The sequence below is a fragment of the Lissotriton vulgaris genome, chromosome 10 (assembly GCF_964263255.1).
Source record: "Lissotriton vulgaris chromosome 10, aLisVul1.2, whole genome shotgun sequence".
In the NCBI taxonomy this organism is placed as follows: Eukaryota; Metazoa; Chordata; class Amphibia; order Caudata; family Salamandridae; genus Lissotriton; species Lissotriton vulgaris.
Window position 1 is genome coordinate 793,671,459 of NC_141698.1, and position 18,416 is coordinate 793,689,874.

At 45.5% G+C, this 18,416-nt stretch overlaps 1 protein-coding gene across 1 annotated transcript in view; it reads right to left on the reverse strand.

The window, feature by feature from the left end:
- The window catches only part of DNAH11 (dynein axonemal heavy chain 11), a 3,435,931-nt gene that overhangs the window by 1,223,331 nt on the left and 2,194,184 nt on the right, over positions 1–18,416 (reverse strand). Inside the window, exons 57-58 of the mRNA XM_086939827.1 lie at positions 7,214–7,447; positions 5,988–6,134 (exon numbers count right to left, since the gene is read on the reverse strand). Coding sequence (XP_086795953.1) covers positions 5,988–6,134; positions 7,214–7,447 — 381 coding nt within the window. The remainder of the gene's footprint in view (positions 1–5,987; positions 6,135–7,213; positions 7,448–18,416) is intronic.

The following is an 18,416-nucleotide window of genomic DNA, read 5'->3' on the forward strand; positions in this document are numbered from 1 at the left end:
CAGTAAGACATGCGCACCTGCGCTAAGTGATGTACGATATTCCCTTGTTGACTCCTTATTTGCGCTTACCCTGGCTTTTCCTTCCTTTTACCCTCCCTTGAACCTTTTTGCGCGCTTCTATGGACTTCTGGAGTTTGGACCAGATATATTAGCTTGAACTGCCGAATCCAAGGAACCCCTGTGTCAAGGTACCTGCAGGAGAGCATTCAGGTATAGAGAGTAAGGTTTAGCCTACACAAGAGATAGAGTATACAAATGTATAGTAGATAAAGTCCTTACCCTATTCCTTTTCTGTTCCAGCTCTACGCTCCTTGTAGCAAGTACTATCAATAGAAGAGAAGCATTGCCCTGAGAAATACTGGTAGGATCAGCTTCAGTTGTTTAATAGAAAATCCAGTAGTAGAGAAGATAGTGTTCTTATGTTCCCTTGCTCTGTGCATTAGGTATCCCAACAGACTGGTTGCAGTGAACCTACACTTTCCTGTGATGACCCAGAGGATAGCAGCGATTGTCAAGGTTTTCTCTTCTCTGTCCACTTCCCCTTTTCCCCCTTGCTAGTGAATCTGCTTCTAAAGCGGAGGCACTGGGAGGTGGGCATTTGGGACCAGCATCCATACTGCTCCTGCGAAGGTTCTGGAGACTTTTGACAGGCGTAATGAAAGAAAGAGGGTGTGTGAGAGTTTACACCAAGCTATTCGTCAAACAGCCATGTTTTCAGGCTTTTCCTGAAAGATGTTAAATTAGTGGACTGTCTGAGATAAACGGGAAGGTCGTTCCAAGCCTTCGCCGCCCCTGGTATGAAGCTTTTACCTTCCCAAGTGGCCGTTTTGATGGCTGGCACAGTAGACAACTTGGCCCCAGAAGAGCGAAGATTCCTTGTAGGAGCATAGCATGTAAATTGTTTTCTTAGGAATTCCGGTCCAGTACCACGAAGAGTCTTATAGACCGTACACAGTGCCTTGAAACGAACTCTGTTTCTCACGGTAAGCCAATGAAGTTTTTTTATATCTCCAGAAATTGAGGCGAACCTTGGCATAACAGCGAGAAGCCTGGCTGCAGCATTTTGCAGCATCTGGAGCTTGTTCATAAAGCGTTGCTGGATGTTTAAATAAACGCCATTACAGTAGTCAAGCTTTGATAAGACCAAAGCAGTAACCACAGTCTGTTGACTACCTGACGGCAGATAAGGCAGAATTATTTTTATTGTTTTAATAACAAATGCTGTTTTAGATGAGACTGTGTTAACTTGGTCTCCAAAGTTGAGTTTGTCATCCATAAAAAAGTCTACGTTCTTGGCCTTCTTTGTAGGTGTAGGAAAGTAACCCATCGATGGTGGCCACCAATTGGGAGTCCAGAAATGATGGTCATTACCAAATAGAATCACCTCTGTCTTATTAGAGTTCAATTTTCAACAGTTGTCCCCCATCCATTTGCCTACCGCTTCCATGCAGTCCTGAAAATGCCTCTCAGTCCCAAGTTTCTGCCCGGGTAGGAGAGACACCAGAATTTGGGTGTCATTAGCATAAGTTGTAAGATCAAATCCAAAACCACTAATAAGTGGGGCCAAAGAGGAGACGTATACGTTAAATAACATAGGACTAAGCGAGGATCGGCAAGGCAAGGCAGCACAAATGGTTGGGATTGGTAATCACCTAGAGATACCATCTGGAGTCGGTCCGAGAGGAACGATTGAAGGAGTTTCCATGCTTTGTTCTGGATCATGCACTTAACCGGTCCATCAAAAGATCATGATGGACCGTGTCAAAGGCCGCGGACAGATCCAGCAGGACTAGGGCCGCTTTGCCACCCCTGTCCACAGTCTTCCTAATTTCCTCAGTTGTTTTAATGAGGGCCGACTCTGTACTATGTCCCTCTCTGAAACCGTATTGCGTGGGATCCAGGACATTGGTCTCATGAAGGAAAGTACTAAGCTGTATATTGATGGCCTTCTCTATCAGTGTTGCTGGCAGAGGAAGACGCGATATAGGACGAAAAATGTTTGGGTCTTTAGGATCCAGAATGGATTTATTTCAGGAGGGGTAGAACCGAGGCCACCTTCCAGGGTTTGGGAAATTGACCGGTTCCCAACATCATGTTGAAAATGGATGTGAGGACACGTGAAATAAGCCAAGCGCCAAGCTGGGCAGGGATCGTCCGGGGAGCCTGATTGAGCTGCCAGAAGTAATTTGTGAGTGGTTTCCACCAATAAGGGAGTAAACTCATCCAGTGAGGGCTATGGTAGAGAGGATGAATTCAAAACCTCCCTAACATTGAGACCACCGATCCCTCCACGATCCTTAAACACTGAAAAAATAGTCTCAACTTTGTTTAGAAAAAAGTTACCCCACCCTTCACAAAGTTCCTGACTGGAATGAACTTTAACTGGAGATGGTAATACCAGACTTGAAATGGTCCTAAAAAAGTTCCTTTGATGAGCTCTTGGCCAGGCCAATTTTAGTAACAAAGTACGGTTGTTTGACGGTGAACAGATGCTGTTTATAGCTTTGGAGGCTCTTTTTATATGTCTCCTTATCAGTCTCTGTATAGTCTGTCCGCCAACAGCGTTCAAGACGCTTACATTTGAGTTTATGATTTCGCAATTCTTCCGTGAACCACGGGGCCGAAGGGACAATAGTTCTTATTGGAGCTAATTTCCTACAAACATTTTTCAACCATTCAGTATAGGTCAGGGTAGCTTCCTCTGGTGCAGTGGGAATAGATCCTGCAGAAGATGTAAGGAGTTCCTGAAATTTCTTCTCATTTACTTTATTCCAAGCCTGGAATTGAATCTGCTTCTTGGGGCAACTGCCCCCATTAAGGTGATTATCTAGTTTCAGTTCAAACTGGAAAGCTGCATGGTCTGTCCAGAGCAGTGGCAGCACCCCAGTGAACCTGAGCCCCGGGTGATTAATGAATATTCCATCAAGGGTATGCCCCGGTTTTTTGGGTGGGGGTGGTTACACATTGAACCAGGCCGACGCCTTACATCAAATCTGTAAGAATCACTGTTTCTGGATCGTTTGTAGCCTCCAGACAAAAATTTAAATCCTCCAAGATGGCATAAGTATCTGTAGTAATTGCTTCTTCTAACAGGTTGCCAATTGTATTAATAAACAAACTTCTATTTCCAGGAGGTCTGTACAACAATATACCCTTAAGCGTATGATGGTGGGCTATGCTCAGATTTAAACACAGAGGTTGCCTGCTAGCCCCAGCCCTGACTGAGAAGGAATAGACCCATCTTACTTGAACCTATAGTGACTCCAAGGACATGCTGACTTTCCCCCTAAGTCTCAGAGACATCAAGGACTTCAACTCATTCAGCTACAGCACCTGGACTTCGACTGCTGCAAGTCTTGCCCTGCCAGGTGATGCTAACGCAGCCCTGGGCCCTTGGAAGTGGGTATAAAGTGCTGCTTCAACCAGTTTCCACGCAGCAACGCCTTTGCGCCAATTGGAACTGGTACATCTCCCTCGATGCTGACGCATTGCAGCTTCTGCGAGGACTGAGAAACTTTGCATCACTGACTGTTGTGCTTCATCTCCAGTTTCCCCCACATCTTTGACTTTGCACTGTTTGGCGCTGACGCATCACCTTCAATCCTGTGGTTTGCCAATGACGAATCCCTCATTGTTTCCTGCATCTCAGGTCCATCGACGATGCATCGAAGGTACTTTGCAGCAGGCCAAGGCTGTTCCCTGTATCTGGCACGCGCTCCATCGTGGTTGGTCTGAACTTTTGGATTTGACCTGGTCTAGTGTGACTAGATAGACCCGGTTGGCACTTTATGCTTCTAAGCACTACAGTGTTATTTAATCAAAAATGTTTAACTCCGGGGATATTTATTGGATTTGTGTCATTTTGATCTTGGAACGTTCATATAAATATAACCTATTTTCCTAACTTGGTATTGAGTCTTTTTGTGGCATTTTCATTGTGTTACAGCTTGAAGTGTTGCACAAATACTTTGCATATTGCCTCTTAACCTAAGCCTGACTGTTCTGTGCCAAGCTACCAGAGGGTGAGCACAGGTTAATTTATGGTGTGCATCTGACTTACCCTGACTAGGATTGTGGTTCCTTCTTGGACAGGAGGCATACTCTGCCTATCAGAAACAACATTTCTAACAGTAAGGTTCTCACCACAAAAGATGCAGACGACAGGGAGGATGATTCATTGGAAGATGATTTGGAAAACAAGAAAGGATGTGCCACAACATTCAAGGACACATGGTTAAAAGACAATTGTACTCTCGTGAGATGATGGGGAGTAAATATGTTGCCAGGAGTGTACCGAAATCTTATTCACCAATATGAAGAAGAAAGTATAATATTGTTGCAACACTGAAAATGTGCAATTACATTAGTAAGTGCTTTTAGACTAGTTAGAGCAGTAGTTGTATGACCCTTATTATGACTTTACTGAGTTTGTTAGACATCTCTTCATGAGAAGCCTTAGCTTGTTTCTTGGTCTGCTAAAGCTTCATGCTTATGCTTGACTTTCTCATAAGGACTCTTCAGTGGTATCTGAACTGACAGATTTTCCCTTCTTGCATTTAGTTTGATGTATTTAGAATAAAGAAGTTTCTTTACGGCAAAAATATGTTTGGATTATTACTGAAGTGATGCCTTATTGATTAATATACTGACTTACTTTTTTAACAAATAACGATTGATTGATTATATTATTTTTTAGTGATAAGACTTGGAAAATAAAACCGTAATAAAAGAGTGAATAACTAAAAGATTTCAGGATAAAACCCTATAACTCACTCTAACTCTCTTAGTTGACTGAACTAAAACAAATTATATTTATAATCGATAACGCTTTATTTTGACTTAAGGTTCTTACATCTCTGTCAACATCAAAGATCCATTGACCTGCATGTGGGGTTTATGATTGATGAGTAGGTGAGAGAGAAATCCCGTCCTCTAGCAGGCTCCAGAGGACTGTTTCACGACTCTGGTGCAAACCTGAGTATTGCACAAAATAGCCTTTTATTTTTATTTTTTTTGCACAGCACCACCAGTGGCATCATTGACACGTGACACTTTAAAAATCCAGCTCGGAACAATTTATCATATTTTATCTTTCAGGCAGCAATTTTTCAAGCATGCAATGTGGCATGGGGATAGTAAGAGGCTAAGGTGTTGTTTTGTGTGCGCCGGCCTTTAAAGCAAATGTGGTACATACAGCCTTTGGTCAAAGAGTGCGTTGCTCAGTTGAAGCAATAGCAATCACGTTTGAGGTGAACGCATGGGCGAGTGGTGTTGCGAGTCACATTTTCTGTGTCCCTTCACCAGCACTCTTTTAAAATACAGGGCGCAGAAGCACTAAAATATGTTGAGATTGAGGAGAGGGCAGACACAGAAGTCGTCATTATCTGGCTTCCTTTACATGTGAATACGCATGCAATTTGTCTCCAGCCAGACAGGAAAAAAAAGACCAGCAACCAAGGATGATTCAGTTTTTTGCACAGCAGAAACAAATGGCAGCTGCTGGTAATACCAACCAGAGCAGGTGGGTTGCAGGCTGTTTTCCGGCAGGGACATCCTATTTACACATGCCCATTAGGGCTGGAATCTGGAAGTGATGCTGTGAGGCCCAGGGAATGGACTTTGTTAACAACTGACCCATTCAATCTGTTTGCAACCCAAACACCTCAGAAGCCTGAAGTGTTCAGAGATGGCTCCATGACCTTTGCTGCATTACAAATACCTCTGATGCTCAAGATTATGGGCTTAAATGAGGTCAGTATTTATTGCTCGTTCGTGTCATTAAAAGAGCTGAAAGGTGGGGGGAAATGCACAATGCAGGGAAAGGTTAAGTGGCAATCCCAGTGTGAAATGCTTCTACATGTGCAACTGAAATAATTCCCCCGATTTGCTATCCCCTGGAGAGGAAATTCGTCAAAATGGTTCGCCTACAAAGGTTTATTTTGTGCTACACATAGCTGAACAGCTCTGAATGGAGGAATTAGACTGACCTTTTGCTCCTCGGCATCCGCAAGGGCTTTTTCTTGGCACACTTTCTCAGTCTGGCGCCCTATTTTAGTAATCAGTGCCTCCGCATTTTGATTCCTCTGTTGCAGTTCAGCTTCTTGAGAGGCGAGCTTAGCTTTTAGGTCTTCAACCTAAAGTGCAAAAGAGGGTAAACCGCTTTGAGGAATGCATTATTATACAAACTGTTAGAAAGGCTGCTACCAGCAGGAGCATGTATAAAGCACAAAGACGAATGCCCCCAACCCTTTATAGGCTGTCTCCGGTTTATTCTCGAAGGGTCAGGACGTTCCATTCAATGCAATATTCAGAGGCATGCATGCAAATATATTCATATTACATTATCTGTACCACAACACATTTATAATGCTAACTGAGTGGATAATAACCAATGTATAGCCAAATAACAGTGTCCCTATCTGTACAATGTGAGCTTGAGTCTCCAAAATGTCATTTACGTTATGAATATCAAATCTGCTCAGATGAAACGATGATGAGTCAAAGTGGCAAATATGGTTGATAAATTATCAGACTGGTCTAGTGATTTGGGTGTGTATTGGTGATCGGGTATGCCATTCGCTGACAGCGGAGTTACATGCTGTTCTCAAGTCGTTCCAGACTTAGACAATGCTTCACAACAAATGCTTAGTGATGCAGTCAACACCAGTGTGTTTCTCTTTGCTGACCAACAGGCCAAGTTCCCCCAATAAAGCTTTTGCTTTTCTGATGAGTCCACAAGGACACACAAATGGTGTCAAAGGCAGTAAAACATTGCCTGCTCTTTAAGACTCAAGTAAAGCAAACACACTGAGCATGGAACAGGGTTGTGAACAATGTGCAGCTCTGTACTGTCATGCAAGCTCCTGCACTTTGTGGAAACTAGTTGTTGCCCTGGGGCCTGGAGTTAGCTCTTGGGCACTAATCCACATAAACTGAGCAGCAGGTCATGTCTCCTCAACGAGAACGTTTGCCTTTCTGGTGGTCTACAAGGATGGAACACTGGTGTTAGAGGTTGAACCAACATTGACAGTACTTTAAAACTCAAGCAAAAATCCAACACCCTGAGAAGAGATTACTTTGTTCTACATTTACACGTATGAATTGCCTGGGAGGACTAAACAGTTTTCTACCCAGGGTACAACTCGACCTTCAGACACAGTCATGACATAAACCCATCAATTTACATGTAACACCCAGGTGAATTTGCATTTACCTGTGAAGCTGTTGTTTTCAGTTTCTGAATGCCATTTACTAAATGCTCCATTCTCTGTGACAACTCCTTGCGCTTCCTCCCCAGCAAGCTCTTGTAGAGTGTGATTTGTTCCAGGAAACTTTTTGGTGTGGTGTAGTTGTATCTTTTCTCATTCTGGAGATATTTGGCACTGGTCACGTTGACACTGGTGTGAACATAGGCCATGAACAGGCTAACGGAGTCCCGAAGGCATGGCTGCAAAGCATCCACAGAAAAGAAAAGCATGAAGCTCGCTGAAAAATAGTTTCACGACACAACGGCCTAGCGACAATCACAGTCCACCCAACACGCCTCACGTCAAAACAGATACAGAACAGCGTGTAATAAATAAAGGTTAGCAATTGTCTTGCAACAAGCAGGCAAATGTGGTTTATCTTATTACATTCTAAAATGCCTACTAGCTGGCGTAGGTGGTACCTAACAATTTTGCCGTAAATGAGGTAACCTACAATACTGCGACTCAAGAGCTCAGTTTTACGGTTTTGATGTAGTAGTCGTGGGTTGGATGACATAGGATCTGTAACTGCCTGGGTTAGGCTGTTTTAGGCTGTTTTACACTTGCTAATCGGGAACAAGTCGCATTAATAAACGCGACCTGAAATTCAAGTACATGGGCCTCGTACTGTACACGTAATACAGTAACTGCATGCAATCAGTATTACAGCAGTGCCTTATTACACCGTTTTGACCTTACTGTTCCTATCTTCTCTGTTTTGATTTAATTTGAACAGCGGCATCTCTTTTTGTTTAATCAAGTCGCTGCCGCAAATTTGTAGTAGTTTGGACTTGAATACAGATAGATTATTGGAGTGATTTATTTAATTCCTGTTTATTTGTAAGGTTTTGTATAATGTTTTTAATACTGAACAGTACACTAACTATAATAATATAAAAATAATCATTTTTCTATGAAACAAATATCCCGTGTAGCTTTTTGTATCTATTGTGATTAATTTCTGAGTCTTAAATATTGTGACACAAAGAATTATAAACAGATGCCAATTAGGTTGGATAGACCACAATCTATAACAAAAAATATAGGTCTATAATCTGTGATTGGTTTCTAACAAACAAATCCCCTTGCAGGCGCATTTGTTTTTATCACTCATACTATGAGAGCAGCACCAGGATTTGCCTGAGCGGACTGGTTTGACGCTTTGCTCGGGAACAGGGAGTCTATGCCGTTTCTCCACCCAGTTGTAGAAAACAGGCAGGTTAGAGACATCTAACTGTGTAGGTCTGTTCGGAACACTTAAAACTGCCGGCCAAACAGACATCCGCACTTAGAAGTGCACCAACCACTCCTCCCTGTAATCTCAGCCCCACCTTGCCCACACACGCTGGCTCGGCCAGCAGCTGAAAAATAAAGTGATAATAAAATATGTTTTTATTTTTCAGCTGCTGGCTCTGAGCCAGTGGAGCAACTCTACTCCGCCATCGCTGAGGAGCTGTTGCTGATTTAAAGTTCAGTGGACGGGTTACTCCACCACCAAGTGACCACTATCTTGTCCACCGTATTACAAGTGCATTATCCAATGACACTTGTAATATGTCACCATCGTGCGAAAACAACCCGACTGATGAAATCAGACCCCTCTCTCCTAACTGGCACCCAACCAAGACCTGCATTCGCAAAGCGCTTTGGGCATTTAGTATGAACTTAACTTACACATGCTTACGTCTTTACCTAGGTGTGCAAATTTACAAAAAAAATAATGAGCACTTGTAAAGGGATTTACTCGTCTGAAATGTTACGCTAATTTGAAATGCTAAAATAAAACCATTTACAAGGGCAAGGGCTGGCCTTTGCAGACAGCGCATGACTGGGGAAGTCTGTGCACAATCACAAACTCACGAATTTGTGGATATTTACAAATTTAATCACAACTTAGTGTCAAATCTTGAAAAGTCTGACATTTACCTATGTTAAGCAAGTGAGTAAATTTGCCTCCTAGACGTCACAAGAGGATGTGAAGGCAATAACCCATAAATGAATATAAGAATAGATGCCTTAATGCAAAGGCAGGTCCATATTCACAATTAAATACTATATAGACTACTCATATGGAACTGACTTCGCATCAAATTAATTTTGATCTGGCATAATTTTAGTAGGCATTAAATTGGAGGCTATCAGAAGTTTAATGGAGTATATGGAAAACTTTGTAAATTCCGATATATATTAAATCTGCATTCAAACAACTGAGAAAAGTCGGACAGTAAAATATACAACTGGCTTCGTTAGCCTTCAATCTAGAGAATACTGCAGCGCAAAATCTTCCCATATTTATACACATAAAATTCATTTTGGTCGAAAGAATACCTCTTCAATTCATCAGTTATATTCTTATTTAAATATCGCAAAGCTGCAGTTAAAAATGTAGCTCTTGCAGATAACTTATAACACTAGTGTGCATTTAATAAACTAGAGGTCTGCTGTTTCATTTCTAGGCCCATAAAGTCTACAAAGTGGCTATGCCATTGACTATGAGAGAGCGCAAACTGACCTAAATGTATAAGTACATCACACTTACACGTAGTAAGCACAAGTCATGAAGAGAAATGCCATGAGTGCTGATATTATAGGCATTTATATTCTGAAATGTGCAGTTAACTTAGAGATTTAAGTAGAAGTGGAACTAATGCAGAAATGTGTGAAATTATATAACTTTATTAGACGTGATTAATCCTGAATCCATGTCGTGTAGCTGCTAAAATGTAAGATGGCATGCGGTTAAACGTAGAACGTGGTAGGCCTCAGGGCCAGAGCTGGAAGGGAGGGGAAAGGTGTTTGTTTTCACGACATGGATTGCACTAATGTCTTTTAGTAGTAGAGTTAATGGGCCATATTTTATAGATGTCTTTACCGAATAGTAGAATGGAGTATTAACATGCTACTAATTAATGAAGGATTTGAATCGTATAATCATTATGAGAAATGCGGTAGGCCTGAAATGTTTATAGACATTGATTTACACGTATTGGTCTGGGCCGAGAAATGTTGCAAACTTTTGTTGGAAGTCTATGAGAATTGGGATCTTGGCTGCAGATGTCTGTCTGCAAGAGAAAGGGGGGGATCCAATTATAAATGACATGAATAGGGGTTTGTTCAGGAGACGGCCCAGACACGGAGGAGGGTTCCGGAATGTTTAAGGGGTATCAGCGGGCCGGAGAAGAGTCTGAGAAGCAAGGTCAACTCTAACGCACGAGGCCTCATCATGGAAAAAGCCTGAAGCTACACCACGTGAGGGGCGTCTCACGAGGGGCGTCTCAAACGATGTTGTATGTTTTGTATTAGGGACAGTACCCCAGGGTGGAGTTAGAGGAGATGCCTGAGGACCCTTTAGAGAGCGGATGGGTAGGCAGAGAGGGGTCATGACTGGAGGACCATAGGTTTTCACCAAGAGACTAAGAGTGGGTGATCTTCCTAGGAAGTCATTCACCGCTGACACCTTTTGATAGGTTGAGACCTTGTTAAGTAGGGATACCATCCAGAGCAGGGTAGGGACAGCCTAACCTGTGTTTTCCCTCCAACCTTAAATGACGGAGAGATCTCAATACGTGTCTATGCTAATAGCTTTGTTATTCCTAGAACTTGTACACGTAGTCTTCTTTGCTCGTCTGAGGGTTTTCAGAGAGCACATGTATGTAGTTGGGCCCGTGTATCTTGTGAATCTCATTCTGAGATGCCTGTACTTGCAGCTTATCCTAACTTTATAATAAACCTTTGAAAGCTAGAAGTTGTTTGTGATTTTTCAGAGCGGAGTCCGTTATTGGGTGAACTAACTTGGTAAGAGATGCACTTTCTTCCCTCAATGACAGGCAACAAAGGTTCAGTCGACCAGAACGGGGTTTTAGATCAATAGTGATAAGGTATCGATCAAAATCTCGCTCCAGCAGTTGGTAGCTATAGAGGATGGTTGCCTTCTTGAGGAAGGTGATCTAGGCCAGGTTAGATTACCCCAAGGCCCCTAGAGATCGATGATTGGAAGAACCGCCCGCCGAAGAAGGTCCGGATGACGTGAGACAGAAAAGCAGCAGTATTGGTCGAGAGTGAGTATAAAGGGTCATGCGTGCTTGATTGCGGTGTTTATGTATTGTATCTATGTTGTAATGTCTGGCGGAGTTGAATGTCTGTAGAGTGACTGTGGAACAGGTTGTGAGCGCGCGCAACCGGTGGAAATCTTAAGTTCAAGGAGAGCTTAAGTGGTTCGGGTGTATCGGACATCCAGAGTAATTGTCAACCAGTGTGAAGGGGGTCATGAGGTACCATTGATCACCCGAAAGACCGAGATAGGGGGAACGTAAGAGTGAGTGCGTGAGTAACGGACGCTGGTCGGAGGTTACTGTGTGTGTAAGCAACCTATCAGAGAGATGATAGACATTTCGTCAGTTGTGTTGACAATTACAGATAGACTGTGGACGTACAGTCGAGGGAAGTGACCGCTTGGTCGGAAGTAGTCATTTTTCAGGGTATGAATGGGACGCATGCATGACCGGGAGAAGAGCTGAGAAAGGAGGGGTGCTGCTGCGAAGCGGAGACGAGTGACGTCAGAAAGTGCCGCGCTGGGATTGGCCGGCCGGAGAAAGACCGCGCTGCGATAGGCCAGCTAGCGAAGCCGCGCTAGGATTGGTGGATTGTCATCAGGAAGTAAACAGAGTATTGAGGCTGGAAATTGTGCGTATAATCATGAAGTGTTTTAAATGGTTGAGAGCGGCGTTTAAAAAAGAGAGGCGGGGATCGTATGAAGGGGAAGAAGCCCCGCCGGAGGGTACGCCGGCTCGTTATATGGCGGCAAATGTTGGGCTGCATACAATTTAGTGGATCTCAGAGTGGAGTAAGATTACAGAAGGAAATGAGGAACTGACGTTTCCGAAGTACGGGACGTTCAGATTAGAGGTGCTACACCGATTAAAAGCAGTTATGACCTCAATGAGACCCTTGCCTAGACCGACCCAGTTTGAAGCTCTCAATGCCTGGATTAGGGCAGCGCACGAGAAGAACATGAATAGACGACAAGAAAGGGTGAAACGATCGGTAAGGGCAGTGCAGGATGCCAAGTGGGACGCAGATGCCAAAAGATGGAGAGTGCATAACATGGAAGTAAATAAATTGTACCCAGTATTAGAGATGCCCGGGAACAAAAGCCCCCTAGAAGAAGATGATGAGAGCGAAACAGAGGACAGCTTGATAAACAGGTTACTGACGGATAGGCCACCCCCGTATAACAGAGTAGGGGGAGAGGTCGAGCATAGTGAAGGGGGGGGCAACGCAGGAGAGCATAGACCGCTTCCCAGCTCCGATTGGGACCCCGCTGCAAAGACAGAACTGTCCCAGCCTAGTCTGGTGCAGCAGGTAGTCGGGAGGTTTGTGGTACAAAGGGTGCCGGAAACGGAGTGTGCCACATCCTACGCATTGCCAGATGCACTACAAGTACCTGTTACCATAGGTCCTATAGTATCGATTTATGACCCAGAAAGAGCCAGAGGGGAGGAACGGGTACGGAGGGACAGAGAAGGAGCAGAGATGGCAAGGAGGAACGATACGATCAACTCCCCAAGTCAGTTGCCGATACCAAGAGAGTGGAGCACCCCAGTACACACAGCAGAGGATCCAGTAGGGGATCCGGGGGGCCATAGATGGCCAGTGGATATGAGGGGATCAGGACGGAAATCCTTTCAGGAGTTAAACGAGTACCTGAAGAAGTGGGATGAGGCAGTAGAGGCTCACAAGAGCATCATAGCTGCAGAAGCTGGAAGGGAAAGTCAGGATAGCAGAGCCCGGACTCACTGCGGGGCTGAGGAGAGCAGTCCGGAGTGGGACGGGAGGGAGAAGGACGGTAGGGGAGTCACCCATTGGGCCTGGAGTGGAGGTAGATCAGGCCTGGAAAACGGGGGCCCCGAGAGTGGGGGGGGTGTCTCGCCCAATACACAGTGAAAAAGATAGGAGAACGCGGGAGTACAGGGACAGCTTTAAGTGTATCCACTGTGTGCCCGGCAACAGAGAACAGAATGGGAGTTGCGAGAGGTTGCGCCACAGTCCCTGTGATGACGGACATGAGCGCAGTCCAGGGAATATGGGGAACCAAGAAGGATCGTATCGGATACTGAGCGATACTAGGCAAAGAGAGAGTGGCGACCAGAGGGAAAATAGCAGAGAGTCGTACTGTGAAAAGAGAGAAGAAAGAGAGAATGGGCAAAGTAAAATTGGGGGTAACAGGCCCGTGTTCCATCACCTTCCAAGATCGGATGGCCGAGCATGGGACCTGGAGAGATGGGAGCAAGGGAGAACACTCCTTAACTCTCCCGAACCCAAACGTAGGGCTCGGAGTTGGGATGGGAGAGAAACCTGTGAACCTCCCTCGAAAGAGATACTGCGAGCTGAGATAAAAGCAAAGAGACTCGATGTCACCAGCTTAAGGTCAGATCTGGATGACATGGTAGATGGTACCTTGCCTTTAGAAAGAATGGAGATGTATGAGCAGGATGAAATACTGTTCATGGCAAAGGACATCACTCGAAAGGCGAGAACAATCCATGAGAAGTTAGTCGAACTAGCAGGCAAATATATGGTGGACCTGTCAAGGACCAAGGCTTTACAGGGTAACCATAGGCTACATTATTCAGATCGAGACCTAGATGAGAGGAGAACGATCGGACTGAAAACGCACATAAGGGAACTGATCACTGGAATAAGGACATGGAGGGCACTAGATAAATGGGAAGAGAGGTGGTCCAAGAAGGGGACAGTCAGGAGAAGCATGCTTGGTATGACACCAGGAGGACTGCAGGGAATAGAGGCATACCCTTTGCGTGAAGTTGCAAATGGGAACTATGTGCACGTCCCATGGAGTAGGGGAGATTTAGCTGCTTTTACCACTTCCTTCCCCAAATTGCGGGAGAACCCAGTGGAGTGGTACAAGCAGGTTGAGAGATTCGTAAAAATCTCAACGGTCCTATGGATAGATCTGAACACGCTGTTTGACATTGTAGTGCCAGGAGATTTGTGGACCGCATGCAAGGTTAGCGCTGAGTGGCCCACAACAGAGCCAGAGAGGGACGCTAAGACTAACGGGCCGTCCGAGACTGTGATGGCAAAATACGAGAGAGTGATGACTTGGCTGAAAGATAAAGTGCCAATGCAAGACATAGATTGGGTCAAAATAGATCGAACCAGACAGGAACCCAAAGAGACAGTTCACGAATATTACGAGAGATTGCTGAAGGCGTTCAAACAATATAGCGGTCTGGATGTAATGGATCCAAAGGACATAGGGCAATTTGTGTCCAAGTTCGTCTTGGGCCTGAGAGCGGATATTAGTTTAATGATTCAGCAACACTTGATTTGTTGGCAAAATAAACCCTTAGATGAAATCCTGAGATATGCCAGGTACTGCTGTGATGAGATAGACTCCAAGGCAAAGAAACTAAAGGAGAAACTGATGGTGGTACAGATGCAGGCAGCCGGGAAGGGGGGACAGCAGCAACAGCAACAAGGAACAGGAACTGGGGGAAAGAAACAGTATAACCAGAGCAAGGGCAATGAGGAGAACTCCACCTTTAGACCCAGAATAGACATAGCTGCCTTGAAGAAAACGACTCGGTGCCACCAGTGTAACGAGGTGGGGCATTGGAAACGCGAGTGTCCCTACAATGTTGAGATAGGGGAACAGGAGGTAGAGGAGGAAGAGGTTCAGAGTGCGCCTATGAGAGGGGTAACGCAATACCAGGGAAAGGTGCTCAAAAGGGGGGGCCCTCCTCCCCGAGCCCAGTTCCCTCAGCCACCCAGAGTAGGGACTATGGGTAAGACATATAGACAGATGCCCCTGTTTGTAGGAGGAGAGGAGTGCTATTATGTGGACCCACTAACTGGGCAGAGAGTGGAAAGGGAGGACTGTACCCTCGGGGCAGCCTTGGAGGTGGACCAAAGGGGACCCTATGTTGAGGCCGAAGTGGCAGGGTGCCCCACGACATTCTTAGTGGACACAGGAGCCACTAGATCCACGATCAGATCAGCCGCAGTTCCAGGCCTGCCCATGTCTGGAGAGACCATACAAGTGGTGGGGGTCGCTAACAAGAGAATGACCAGCCCACTGACTGAACCCGTGCAGGTGAAAATAGGGAAGTACAGCGATGAGCACCAGTTTGTGGTTTGCGATTCTAGTCCTGTATGTCTGCTAGGAAGAGATCTTTTGTGCAAATTAAATTGCACCATATACTGCACACCACAAGGAGTGGAGGTATTGACTAATGATGATGATGCTGACTTCAAGGTTGCAAATTCCAGAATATGTGTGGAGCTGTATCCCACTCTGACAGTAGATGAGCTCCCCTGGGATCTGAGAGAGACCGTGGCACCAGAAGTGTGGGATTTCACTGGGGAAGAGATTGGATTGGTCAAGGGGGTGGACCCAGTGAAAATTGTAGTGAAACCGCATGCTGAGTTTCCAAGAACACCCCAATATAAATTGACTCCAGAAACGATTGCAGGCATAAAACCCGTGATCGAGTCCATGATTAAGCAGGGAATACTGAAAGAAATCGTGGGTAGTCCATGCAACTCCCCGATTATGGGTTTGCAGAAACCAAATGGGAAATTCCGGATAGTGCAGGACCTCCGAAAGATTAATAACATAGTTGTTTCATGTTGTCCAGTGGTACCGAATCCATCAGTGATACTGTTTCAGATACCGTTCCAAGCAGAATGGTTCACTGTGATTGATCTTTGCCAGGCTTTCTTTTCGATCCCTCTGGACGAAGAGAGACATTTTCTTTTCGCATTTAAGCTGGAAGGTCGCGTCCTAACATGGTGTCGTATTCCTCAGGGGTATACAGAGAGCCCATCGATCTTCAACCAGCTTCTGAAGAAAAATCTTGAAAGTCTAGTGCTGCCCCAGAGGTCAGTTCTGGTCCAGTACATAGACGACCTCCTTGTGGCGTCAGAAACAGAAGAAGCTTGCAGGGAGGACTCCATTGCTTTGCTAAATCACCTAGCTGCAAATGGGCACAAGGTGTCCCCGGGAAAGTTACACTACTGCCTGACAGAAGTGCAGTACTTGGGACACAGAATTGAGAAAGGCAAACGAAAAGTGTCACCAGACAGGATAGAGGCCATCATGAAGATGAATGCGCCTAAAACACAGAGAGAAGTCAGGATGTTCCTAGGGATGGTGGGGTATTGCCGACAGTGGATTGCAAACTTTTCACTGAAAGCCACACCCTTGCAGAAACTGACGCACAAGGAGGTGAGCGATCCGGTACCATGGGACAAAGACTGTTTGATGGCGTTCCTACAGCTGCGAGAGGACCTGTGTCGTGCTCCGGCTTTGGGAATGCCTGATTACGATAAGCCATTCTTGCTTTATTGTTGTGAGAGAGAGGGTTGCGCGCTGTCTGTGTTAGTCCAAATTCATGGGAATGCCCGTAGACCAGTCGCTTATTTCTCGGCTACTTTAGACCCAGTAGCCGCAGCGTTGCCCGGATGTCTCAAATCCGTTGCCGCAACAGGTGTCAGCATCGAGAGGTGTGAGAATATTGTCATGGGGCATCCGTTAGAGGTGTACGTGCCCCATTCTGTTGAACTGTTAATGACCAGGACCAAAACACAGCATCTGACCAACAGTAGGCTCACGCGCTATGAGCAAGTTATCCTTGCTGCAGAGAACGTGACCCTCAGGAGATGCTCTGTTTTGAATCCTGCTACCTTGATGCCACTCCCAAATGATATCGATGATGATGATGAATGTACAGACCATGACTGCCTCGATGTGACTGAACTATGCACCAAACCTAGACCCGACATCGTAGATGAGCCACTGACTGACCCAGATGAAATTTTCTTTGTCGATGGCTCATGTGTAAGAGACGAAGTTGGGCAGTTGAGAGCAGCTTACGCTGTTTGTACGATTACTGAAGTCGTGGAAGCTGGATGCCTGGAAGGAGTACACTCCGCTCAGGTAGCCGAGATTATTGCCTTAACGCGTGCTTGCCTGGCAAGCAATCAAATTCGAGTCAACATATACACCGACAGCCAATATGGTTACGGGGTAGTTCATGATTACGGGCAGTTGTGGTCTCAAAGGGGTTTCATGACCTCTTCAGGCTCTCCCATTCGCAACGGAGAGTTTGTGCGCTTGTTGTTAGAGGCATTGCAATGTCCAGCAGGTATCGAAGTTGTGAAGTGCACCGCACATACCAGAAACATGGACTTCGTGTCACAAGGCAATAGATATGCCAACGAAGTCGCGCGGTATTGCGCGGAACAAGGGTACTCTTTCACAGAGGTGGAAGTGGGTGGAATAAATGTAAGAACTGAATTAGCTATGATACTAGAAACTGTTGACTCTTGGGACGAACTAAAGTGCATGCAAGAAAATGCTCCTGATTTTGAAAAACAAACTTTGGAAAAGGCAGGATGTGTGGTGGGTGAGGCTCATTTCTGGGTCTCAGCAGATGGCAGAGCAGTGTTACCCAATGAGATGGTGAGCCCAATGGCTAGACAAATCCATGGTCCCGTACACTTAGGGAGAGACGCTATGCTGAGAGTGTTTAGGCAGACCTGGTATAATCCTAAGTTCAGAGTAGCAGCCGAAGCAGTGTGCCAGCGTTGTGTGACCTGTCAGCAGTTGAATGTAGGGAAAAAGACACCAGTTGCACTGAGCCACATTGGGAGGTCAGGGGGTCCATTCAACCGCATGCAGTTGGATTTTATCGAACTGCCAAGGTGCAACCGCCTCCGTTATGTCCTGGTAGTTGTTTGCGTATTCTCCAGATGGGTTGAGGCATACCCTACACGTAGGTGCGACACCCTCACAGTAGCCAAGTTACTGCTTAGGGAGCTCATTCCGCGCTTCGGGGTGCCGGCCTCTTTGGAATCGGATAGGGGAACGCATTTCAACAGCTCGCTTGTGAAAATGATTTGCGCGGCTCTGAACATAGATCAGAAATTGCATTGCAGTTACCGACCAGAGGCCTCAGGAATTGTGGAGCAGATCAATAGCACTATTAAAGCCAGAATTGCAAAAGTGTGTTCATCAACGTCCTTGAGTTGGCCTGACGCTCTGCCATTGGTTCTTATGAGCCTCCGTAGTACCCCAGACAGAAGAACGGGGCTGTCACCCCATGAGGTGTTGATGGGGAGAGCAATGAGATTGCCTTCTGTCCC